Source organism: Gastrolobium bilobum, unplaced genomic scaffold (genome assembly GCF_033153095.1).
Source record: "Gastrolobium bilobum isolate Gb01-03AN ecotype WA unplaced genomic scaffold, APGP_CSIRO_Gbil_v1 utg37804, whole genome shotgun sequence".
NCBI classification, from domain to species: domain Eukaryota; kingdom Viridiplantae; phylum Streptophyta; class Magnoliopsida; order Fabales; family Fabaceae; genus Gastrolobium; species Gastrolobium bilobum.
In genome coordinates, this window is record NW_026896549.1 from 83,583 (window position 1) to 93,518 (window position 9,936).

Here is a 9,936-nt window from a genome sequence, read left to right on the forward strand (position 1 = left end):
TCGAGTCCATTCTCGCTTGTCAGATCAGCGGTATTGTGACGTGGCATGTTGACAAAAAAATTTCCTGACATGGCAATTCGGTAAAATTTTACCTAAAAGGTGACAATATGGTCATTGTCCTGCATATCCTTTGAAATGTGTGTAGTTTTTTTTAAAAAAAAAAAGTAATGGGCTCCACTAGTTGCTGTATTATAAAACCCATAAAAATAATACATGACAAGGAAGATATTAAAATTGTTTGTACATAAAGGTGAAAAATGACAGTTGCCTGTGTTTGTATTGGACTACTGGCTGGTTTTTTGGGCCAATATTTTATATTATTTGGGAAGTTAGGTGTTTTTCTTCTTCTTTTTTCTCCCTAGTCATGTACACGGTACATGTGGAGAAGGGGCATATTCACTTAAGGCATATCATGTACACCTAAATCAGTATATATTATGTTAATACTTTCTTTTTTAAAAAGTCTTAATTATAATATATTCACCACATCATGTAACCTATTAATTTTGGATATAATTTATTGTCCAAACATAATGAGATCAATTTATCATTTTAGCAACAGTGAATGAGTATTCTCATGCCGGGTTAAGGAGTTAAAATATAACCTGGTAAAAAAATAAGAATTAAAATATAAAAATTAAGAAATAAGTAGAAACACTTGTTAATTAATTGTACCCATTTAGTGTAAACTTGTATTGAATTTTAAGCTTTAAATGATTTTTTTTAAAAAGAAATTACATTTCACTTTCTTAATTTTATTTTTTTAAAAATAAGCCCTTATAATTTTTTTCTTGTGTCACTTAAAGATTGTTAGAAAAAACGGACCGGTTCACCTGAAAACCGGACCCCGTTTGATATCAAATCGGCATTGATTTTTTAATTAAGCCAATTCTTGGTCAGATTCGAGTTTTTATAAACTGTTTTTTCCATTGAGGTTAACATCAGTCCAATTCCTCTCCATTTTTTAATAGAACTCCATGGCTTATTTGGGGTAAATGATGGAAGTTGATAAATTGGCGTTATAAAAGCCAAATATTTTAGCCATGTGTTCTAACTTTCTATGACTTTGATGGATAAAAATTTCAATTCGAATAAAAGTATAGAAAAATTAGGTAACTAAAATATAAAAAAAAAAACAATTTAAGAAAGGGTGCAATTAAAAGGCAATAAAACATTACTGTAGGAAAACTGATCTGGATACCACTTAATAATAATATAAAATAACGAGCAATATATAAATCCAATATAATACTTATTCCTTTCTTTCTCTTTGCTATAAATATACATAGAGGCGGGATATTCTCACTATCAAAATTTTTCACTACCAACTTACTAACTATCTAATCACCATTAGATTAACATTTTCTCTCTCTTCAAAAACTTTTTAACATTCTTTCTCTTTGATCCAATGGTAATGTGATGAGTAATAAGTTAGTAGTAAAAAATTTTGGTAATTAGAATATCCTCAATCATATACATGTACATTGATTAACACAAAATACAAACATCTCATAGAAGTTTTGACTTTCTATGGTCCATACTAATTGCAAGGCCAGGCTCCACAGCAGCCCAATGGGCTACAAACGCCGCAGGATCATGCAATGATGGTTAATAAAACTACAACATATATAGTATGGGGCCTGGTGATACCAAAAAAAAAAAAAAAAACTACAAACATTGTAATACACTGTATGGCTATCTTGTCCTATGACTTCGAAGACAAAGCTATGTTTTTAGAATCTTTGCCTTTAATTAAATTGTTGGTGCATGATGGCTCCAAGCATATTTGCACTACAAGCAACTCTCCGGTTGAACTGAACCCAACGCAGATCCACCCGCATTGGTACACAAAGCTTGGGCAACTTGGTTATTGTAAGTGAGCTTCACATCCTCCAACCTTATCCCGCTACATGGATACTCAGAACTGCAATCAAATTTCACAGCAACTTGGGTTTGTGATGTTCCGTGAATGTCTTGGTATGTCACATTACTGATTTTGATTCCAGAGGCCTGTTAATTTGGGCAAAAAAAAAAAAAAAAGAAATAATAAAATCAGGTCGCTTTCATGCTGATGCTAGCCTAATAATTTCCTATTTATTTTATTTTATTTTTCATAAAGAAAATACTACTCTGAGGTCCATTAAAGCCCATGAGATGTTAATGGCATTAGCCATGATTAAGAGTTAAGGACTAACCTGACCGGTAATATAGCACCACTAGGGTTAGTCTAGTGATGTGGGGGGTGTGTGTTAGGAGTGTGTGTAGTGTAGGGTGTTGTGTTCAATTCCTTGTAATTTTCAAAAAAAAACGGACTAACCTGACCGGGGCAGTTCTTCTTTCCTGGGCAGTAATTTTGGTCAATAACAATGGGGTTTTGGACATTGACCATGATTGCATCTTGGAAAACGATGTTCCTCACAAATCCATTGCTGGGTTTTCCCCAAGTCTTTATTCTAACACCATTTTGAGTCCCCGTGAGTGTAACCGTTTTAACTGTCACATTTTGTACTCCAGGTTCGTTCAAATCATTTCCTAAGCTTCCAATGCTGCAAAATCCAATCAACAAGAAATCATATTATTATTATTATTATACAAAAAACAATAGAATATTATGCCTACTCTATCCACTTATTTGAAATATAATTGGAGAAAAAAATGATAAAAGTTAATTAAGATTTTGATTTAACTATATTAAAAATGAATAGGTACAGTACGCGTAAAAAAAGAATATCTTATCCCTACAAATAATCAAAAGTATATCAATACTCACAGTCCGCTTATAACATGAAACAACATATTTTAAATTTTCTAATGAAAAGAATAAAAAAAGAACCTTATTCCGTGGCCTGGTCCACATGCAACGTTTTCAATCCATAAGTTACTAGTGCCAGGGCCAATGGAGATGCAATCATCGCCGGTCCGAATAGTGGAATTGAGGATGGTGACATCAGAGGACATTTGGATATGTATGCCGTCTGTGTTAGGGCTGTTTCCGGCGGCCGTGACCTTCACGTCTTGCACTTTCACATTCTGACATCCGTTGATCACTATGTGAAACATTTGACTATTAATCGAAGTCACCCCAGTAATACCAATGTTGTTGGAGTTTGTGAATTTTAGTGTCTGAAACACACAAAGAAAACCACCTTTAATTACTCCATGTTCTCCTTTGTTTTTATAAAGTTTGCGAATAATTATTTCATATACGAAGAGCAAAGAGCACATGATTCATATTAGCAGCATTGATTTCGTTTAACTAATAATAATACTAAAATAATAATTTTATCTTAATCGCACTATTGGACACACACACACAGCCTTTTCTCGTTTGTTTTTTCCTCTCTGTTCTTGAAGATCAAAGATACCACTCTGCACATGGATTCATTTTGTGGCATATTATATTGAAGGTGCAAGATAGTTCCTTATAAAGTGGCTAATATAATATGGTTAAGTGAAAATAGCCAAAATATGGGGGAAGACAGATTATCAACACATCCAGGTCCCACCGTAGCAATTTCCAAAATAACTAACCCATAGTTTTTGGAAGCACTGACGAGAGAATCTTATAACCTACGGTTATATTTATCCCATGTTACATAAGAAAAGCCAATTTTTCAAACACAGAAAAGAGAGGTGAGTTCCACCTCTACTTTTTCTCTATTCTCTTAGTTCAATTTATAATTTTATTTCTTTTTTTTGGATTGCTCCATTGGTTTCCGGGGCTTCGCCCCGACTATATCCAATCCGACCCGGGTAGGTTACCTAGCATTGAAAGGTGAGTCTCCCAGCGAGGATTTTCTGCATACACAAAGTCTCGAACTCGAGTCCTTGCTTAAGCGAACCCAAGTACCTTACCACTTGAGCCAACCCCCGTTGGTAATTTTATTTCTAGTATATAAGAGAACTTTTTTCTTATAACACAAAGAAAACTATTTCCCTATAAAGAATAACCTATCATTACCATATATATTATCACTAACTCCCCGTTTCATAGTATTTGGTTCAATTAGTATCAACCACATTGAGCAGTGCAAACCGTTCCATGATCTCCTCCCACTACTAATCACCTGGGTTAACTCAAACTCCAACTCCAAATTAAAAAATTAAAACTACGTCAATGGGGAATAAATTGAGTCAATGATACCGTGTAATATGCATGAAATGAAACATACCGTGGCTCCTGAAGGGCAATTACTTTGGCCTGAGTTCTTGCAATCCCACAAGGCGCTCCCTTGGGCATCAAGCACCCCACCACGAATAGAAACCCCGTCCACATGCTGGAACACCAACCAATTCCCGGCGTTTGATGAGATGACCCGGTAATCAGATGGAGCCACCAATGTTCCATCAATGACTATGGAGATAGCATTGTTGCTACATTTCCCATTGAAGGTGGCACTTCCAAGCAAGAATCTACCTTGTGGCACGTAAATTGAAGCAGGGTTGGAAGAGGCACAAGCTTTGTCCCAGGCACTAAGGAATGCCATGGTGGAATCGTTCTTGCCGTCTGGTTTGGCTCCAAAGTTGACCACATTGTACATTGCTGCTTCAGCCATGGCTGAATTCATCCAACAGTGTAAGATCAAAACAACGAGAAGAGGACTAACTTTTGGTGTTGGTTTTGGCATTTTGAAATTCGGTCAAATATCTAAGGTGTTTGGGAGAGAGAGCAAAAGAAGTTGGAAGATGAAGTGGTAGTACAAGTGCTGAATAAGGTTGGTGGGGTTTGGAAGTTATAACCGTTTGTAAGGGTATTTATAATAGGAAATGTATCCTCTCAAATTAAATAAAATATTATATGATTATGTGCGGGAAATCACAACTATACAGAAATAAATTAACGGTAATAATTTTATAATTATCTATTTCAATTTTTTTTCTTTTTTGTTATCTCTATTGATTCACTTTATATGATTATGATTCTCCCACGTAATCATATTATATTTTATTTAACGAGAGATGCACTTCCATTTATAATTATAGCTATGGATTTGGGAGCAGTGCACTGTGCAGGTTACATCCCTTTAATGTCCCATTTCTTTTTTTAATATTAGAAGAATGATCATGTCCTAGTCAATTATGTTAGTACTGTGTAATCAAATAATTTAACGTATAAAAAAAATGAAAGCAAAGCAAAAGTCGCGCCGAACATTGGAGTTATATATTTTATAGTACTGTGTAATCAAACAATTATGCGTGCACCCTTTAATTATCTATCCCCTCTCCTTTAACTGGTTTTTTATTTGTTAATTATAATTCGTATTTCGCTATCAATTTAATTTATGGAAAGTGTTTTTCATTTTTCCGTTCCTTCTTTATATATCACGTTATACATATATAGATAACAACAATGATTAGGTGTTGTAGGTAAGTATATTTTCACTGTCATAGGAGCAGATAACGAAAAAAATAAAATTTAAGTGACATTAACCACATAAAAGTGTGAGAAAAATAAATGAAGTACATTTTTTCAATTTTAACAATGATGTACTGAGTCTTCACAATTATGGAAATACTACAGATATTTTTATTATAATATTTGCTTTCATATATAAACGTATTATGTGAGATAAAATGCAATATATTATAGGGTTGAGGCTATTATTGTCAAAAACTAGTTTAAAAACATAGAAATGGTAGAAACATAATGTAAAAACATGTTAAAATGTAAGTAAAAACTGTCCTTAGTAAAAACAGGTAGACACGCCGCGTAGATACATAAAAACAGGAGAAACATAAGTTTTTGCATTTTTACTTGAACTCAATTATTATTATTTTTTTTAAAACCCTAATTTTCTTTTTCTTTTTAAACTCAATATTCTCGTTTTGTGTTTTTAGACTGATGTCTTATATAGTTATGTGACTTATATCTTTCATATTTGAAGTTATTCATGATTTTTTTTACATATATATATATATATATATAATTTTATATCTAAACCTTAAGTAATGGAAACTTTACATTTTGTGTCGTTTATACTATTTATGTTTCTACCACCTTCTTCTATTTTTACGTAGAAACTTAATTTTGACAACATTGGTTGGGGCTTTCAAAAATTATAAGATTGGTGTTTACTTTTATAGAATTTCAATATAATATTTTTGCATCATCTTCCATCATGTGTTGAAACTTTTTTTTTAATAATTTTACTTATATTAATAGTTACATATAATTAATGTAGAATTCATTAAATAATATGACAATACATGATTAGATATAAGATTAAAATATTTTACCTTAAATTTCATAAAATTAAGTGTATTAAAATTGAGTAACGTACGTGCTTAAAAAAAGAAGAAGTAACGTACGTATATTAAATCCATCGCGTGATTAATTTCATCATACAAACCTGTACTTTATAATATAGGATCATTGGTTTACCAAATGGAAGACCAGTACTTTATTTAGGAAGACAAAAATAAAAAAAGAGAGGTCAAAAGATAGGAAGTACAAATTAAATGGTTTTATAGCTCAGAGCAAATATAAACAGTTATTGACTTTATTTTATTAATAATTGATGAGGAGTAAAGAGAGAAAAACGGTTGGGAGAGAAGACAATGAAAGAGTGAGCGTGGTGCATATCATGCTATAGATAGTGATGTGCTGGCATATATGGTAATTAGATGGGAAAATGGAAATCTTAGAGAAACCATAGGGTACCCCCCTAAATAATATTGCTCGGACAACAAATAGCATATATATGGACATGGTGGCTTGGAATTTGAAAAAGGATAAATTCAAAATAATTTTTTGAAAGAACATTTATTTAATTAGTTTCATTCCGGCAAGATTATCACGTGGCGTGAAATCATAACATGAGAACATGGCGCCTACTTATAAAAAAAGGGCTGAAATCACGCCAGGTTTCGTGCATTACAACAAATAATAATTTCAAGCTTGGTTTACCATTTCGTACTCATTTTCCGGAGCCAATTTAGTGTATTTATACGTTTAATTCAATATACTTGAACCGACTTCTTTCTAAGATTGTGTTTGGTGCACTCACTGTATACTTCAAGGAGTAATGAACAGGTGAAAATTTATTCATTGCATGTAATTGTAACTTGCATAAAAATCTATACAAAAATTCACTCATCGTCAAAATCACGCAGCCTTTATGCAACAATAATAAAGGTTTGGTTCATACAATCATTGTATTCTGCATGTTTTGGTTGCGTTTTGACGAGCGGTTAACTCGCTAGGATTCATGAACTTTATGTCCATTGAAAATAATAACTTACGGTGCCAGATCTAGAGGCGCAAGTATAACGTATATAAAATAATCACATCGCACTTCAAGTTACTTAAATAAGTAAAAGCTAACACTAGATCAATTAAGGGACGGACATATCCTTTCCTTCCCTTTTCTTTTCTAACCAAATTTCACATATTCAATAGACCCTCATTCATGATGTCGTGGTCATCCATACTCCCTAAACTTCAAATCTACGCTATTTAGGTTCCCTCTCCATTATGTGAAAGACTTTTGTGCTCTTAGTAATATTTTCCTCTTGAACGAAGTTTCCCTCCTCATAGTAGGAGTGTGCCAAGCTAACGCAGTTAATTAAGGAGATATCTTGAAAAGATGGGGAGAATATTGAAAATGATTTATTAATTCTGGTTATACTTAATCAATGATGGATTGTATCAATGTACTGTTTATTTTTTGGTTATACTTAATCAATGATTTATTTTGGTTATACTTAATCAATGATGTGATTGACATAGCATTACTTATTTTGACAAATTAAGACTAAGATAATATATATATTTTTTGTTCAAATTAATAACTAATCTTCTAGTTTTGAGTTTCTTCTTGCAGCTTTGGTTTTAGAAATTTGACAATAATTTCATCTAATTAAGGAAAGCTCTGTCATTATGAACGTAAATTTATTTTAAGACTAAAAATTCGTGAGAGCTTATATATTATTTTGTCGCCTAGAGAACTGTTCGGAAAACAAGAAAGGTGAATTCGTTTCCTACAAGTACCAAGATTGATCATGTCTCTATATATATATATATATATATATATATATATGAGTTTACTTTTTTCTGCATATATGCAGTAAGCTTGATACGACGTTGTTTTGAGTCAAAAATCATGGTATTTTTGTAATTTTAATTTATTTCAAGGTTATAATAGTTTTTATATTTATAATTTTTTTAAGATTTCAATACCAAAATGACGTCGTTTTGAGAATAAATGCAGATAACTTATCTGCAGTAACTGTAGAAATATTTTTCTCATATATATATATATATCAAATAAATTATTACGTATAGAATAAGATATTAAAGCTTTCTATACTTTAATTATATATAGGGTTTGTTTTTTCTGATGTTACTTTAGATAACTTTATCTAATGTTCATCAAAACGACGTCGTTTTGGGACAGAAATCATGGTGTTTTTGTAATTTTAATTTATTTCAGAGTTATAATAGTCTTTATCACTCTAATTTTTTAATTTTTCAACCCAAAACGACGTCGTTTCGATGAACATTAGATAAAATTATCTAAAGTAACATCGGAAACTTTTTTCCCTTATATATATTAATTAATAAATTTAGAATCATGAAGGCATCTATTTGTAAGAAGATTAAGATTGATTATGTAACTGAAGGAGGAAGAAGGAGAAACGCAGAAAGAAGTTAGTTAGAAGAGAGAGAAATTGAGAGAAGGAAGTTTTTTCCAACAATTTTCTATATTTTCTTCCGTTTGTATTTTCTGTATATATTCTGAATGAGCAATGGATTTACAATCATAACAGTCCCATTAACAAAAAGGCTATCAGCTCATTATGAAGTCATTAAAGCGTCTAGGCCTAGAACTATTCTTGATGGCCCGATTAGTATTACTGCCTTGGTGGGTTGGATCCTTAGGGAGCAACCCAAGGGGTTTTGCAACAATCCTTCCCTCTTGAGTTGCAGCATCGTCTGCGATGCGTGATGGGCTGTTTGATGAAGAGCGATCAACGGTGGAGATAAGGCCAGTTTGGGATTCTTCGTACAACACAGCTGGGTTGCCTTGTGGAGTGGACAAGGGTTGATTGGATGTAGATGGGACAGAAGTGGGTGAACTGTCCACGTGTATGGAGGGGAAGTAAAGTCCGTGAGTGGGCTCAGTAGAGGTCTTTGCTGACATTAAGGGTGTGTTCGGTACAAGAGAAATTTTTTGGTGACCGGGAATCATGATTAATGGGAATTCAGTAGAAATTGAGTTTACTTGGAATCTTACGAAAGATGTGTTTGGTTCGCCAAAATATTACCGGGAATATTGGGTAAAAATTACTGATTCCATATTTGGTTTAGAACGAAATATGACTTGGAATATGAGGTTATTTTACAAAAATAACCCCAAACTATTTTTACTTTTGTAATTGATAGATTGAGTCTAGATTTTTATGTGTATTGGGGTATTTTTGTCTCAAAATTTATTGTTGTGCTTTCCCTTTACTTGGTATTCTGATTGGTATTCCGAATTACCATATTATTTTTGGTAATCTGAATAGTGACTTTTCTTTATAAATCAAATTACCGATAATCCTTGGATATCCGAGAATCGTAATTTATTCCTTCTACCAAACATGGTAATTACATTTACCAAAGAAGAATTACCGGTAATCCTCTCCAAAAACTTGAACCAAACACCCCCTGAAGCCTTCTCAGCAGAAAGAAGCCTAACACAAAAAACATGACCGGTCGCGCCCACTGAGTTTTCAAAAGGGTCTTGGGCTCTATTCTTTCTTGTGAACTTTTTTTTTTTTTTTTTTGATACATATCTTCCTTGTGAATTTTATTGATATGTTATTCGTAAGTTTTGATCGAATTTTTCTCATTTTCTGACGATAGAATTGGACAACTTATAGTTCATGCACCTTGACCTTTCTTTGGTTATAGTAGTGGCATGTGTTTTAACTTTCTATGACTTTAATGGA

At 32.6% G+C, this 9,936-nt stretch overlaps 1 protein-coding gene across 1 annotated transcript; it reads right to left on the reverse strand.

Moving 5' to 3' along the window:
* Positions 1–1,791: 1,791 nt before the first annotated feature.
* LOC133300471 (polygalacturonase-like) lies at positions 1,792–4,628 on the reverse strand. Its single transcript, XM_061500027.1, has 4 exons — positions 4,173–4,628; positions 2,834–3,123; positions 2,318–2,546; positions 1,792–2,010 (listed from the first exon to the last, which is right to left on the reverse strand). Exons 1-4 carry the CDS (start codon positions 4,626–4,628, stop codon positions 1,792–1,794), a joined length of 1,194 nt encoding a protein of 397 aa, XP_061356011.1.
* Positions 4,629–9,936: the final 5,308 nt, after the last annotated feature.